Here is a 1,797-nt window from a genome sequence, read left to right on the forward strand (position 1 = left end):
GGCTGAGAGCAGAACTGCGAACCTTGAGAAAAAAGGAAAAACTAAAATATCAGCAGGAAGTCACAGCACCTTAACCAGCATAGTCAGTAGGACGTACGCCGTCATCTCTACCGTCACACCGCTAGATTGGTCAGGCTTCAGCCAGTCAGATGTCACACTGGCCTCCTGCCAGTACCTGAGTACAGCAGGATTACCTGAACAAAAACACAAAAACAAGTTTAATTTCCTTTATCTTAAGCCTCTATTCTACTGACACCTACTCAGCGCTGAAAATGTCATGTCAGCAGGCTGCATGCCACTGATTGGCCAGGCAGTGATGTCACTTGATGAGCCATGAGACTGAGAATACAACCTTAACTGTTTGAAACCCAGCAGAGTGAGAAACCTACTTACTGGACTCCACGCAGACTGACGTGGTACTCAACTTTAATGCAAAACAACCAAAACCCAGTAGAGTTGAGCTGGTGTTGGAAACGAGGCATTAGTGATGGATGGAGCATGAGCAGTGGAAGGATGTGATACACGTCAGTGACTGTTTTCTGCCTTTCTTCTTACTGATGTATTAATGCCATAAACTTTAAAATCCCGAAATCAATGTAAAGGAAAAGAAGCACACTGACTTTTGAATATTATCAGGGATTCTTTGAGTGGTTTATAAGAAATCCATCACACAATCAAACAGTAACTCAAAAAGCTGCCATTCAGCAAACAGAGAGCCAATCAGAAAGAAGGAAACAAAAAAAACCACACACCTTTTTGCCGTGCCAGTTTCTCCAGGCTGCTGATGAGCTGGAAGGATATCATGCTGTTGGGGTCATGAAGGGTCAGCGCATAGGTCGCCACTGCACGTACGTAAACACTCTTCACACTGAGGGCATGCTGGGAAATGTAGGCTACGGCAGAACTAATACTGTCCTCGTGCCTCTGAAAGCAGGACGGTTTATGAGCAGCTTCTTCAGTATTTGTTTAGCGCTCAGGTAGGCTGATGTGTTGAGTGATGAGACGAGGAGGTGTGGTCTCACCTTAAGCTGCAGGATCCGGTCTCTAATCTTTGTTGCTTTGTGTAGAGCAATCAGTGTAAAGGCTGTCAGATACACTGATTGGTCCACTGCATCTGTCCCCTCAGCCTGCAGCCAATCACAATACACAAAATTAACAAAGCTCTGTCTCACCACAAGAAACATTCAAGTGAGAACAGAAGAAGAAATGGAATAAGCGGAGGCAGAGACCAAGATTCTGTTGGATTTGTAGGGGGACTCCTCAGTGAAGGACCCGTCCGGCTGCTGAGCTTTGAGCACCAGCCAGGTCAGAGACTCTGAGAGAGTCTGATGGTTCACGGAGACCACAGGTTCCGCCGCAGCCAGAGCCCTCACCACCAGGGCCGTGATCCTGACAGACAGCACAGAGGGACAGAAGTACCATGGTGTCATTCTCAGGACCAACCAGCAGATGGCACCAAAAGCACAAGGAGGAACCCGTGCAGATCCACGCGCTCACGTTTGATAAAAGCCAGTCTGGGCTGTACTACAGCAAAACATCTCACCTGAATGTGTTCATGTGTTTCTTTTATTTTAGGAAGCTATGCTGTTAAACTCAAATACTCCATTACAAGTGTGATCCTGTGAGATGGCTGACCGCCCTGTCATAAAACCACAGGTCCATTCTGTCTCACCTGCAGACAGGTGAGGAGGACACTGCTCCCGAGGCTTTGATGTTTACCTACCAGGTGCTGGGCTCTCTATTCCTCCACATGCTGTAGCTCGAGTCTCCAAGTCTGAATGAACTGATGCTGACGAG

The 1,797-nt window shown here is 47.2% G+C and overlaps 1 protein-coding gene across 1 annotated transcript in view; it reads right to left on the reverse strand.

Moving 5' to 3' along the window:
* c5 (complement component 5) overlaps positions 1–1,797 on the reverse strand; it is a 23,218-nt gene that overhangs the window by 2,196 nt on the left and 19,225 nt on the right. Inside the window, exons 25-29 of the mRNA XM_013914934.1 lie at positions 1,724–1,797; positions 1,230–1,389; positions 1,023–1,127; positions 753–924; positions 70–194 (exon numbers count right to left, since the gene is read on the reverse strand). The exon at positions 1,724–1,797 is cut by the window's right edge and continues 1 nt beyond it. Coding sequence (XP_013770388.1) covers positions 70–194; positions 753–924; positions 1,023–1,127; positions 1,230–1,389; positions 1,724–1,797 — 636 coding nt within the window. The remainder of the gene's footprint in view (positions 1–69; positions 195–752; positions 925–1,022; positions 1,128–1,229; positions 1,390–1,723) is intronic.

The sequence above is a fragment of the Pundamilia nyererei genome, unplaced genomic scaffold, assembly GCF_000239375.1.
Source record: "Pundamilia nyererei isolate P.nyererei 1_Seehausen unplaced genomic scaffold, PunNye1.0 scaffold00238, whole genome shotgun sequence".
NCBI classification, from domain to species: Eukaryota; Metazoa; Chordata; class Actinopteri; order Cichliformes; family Cichlidae; genus Pundamilia; species Pundamilia nyererei.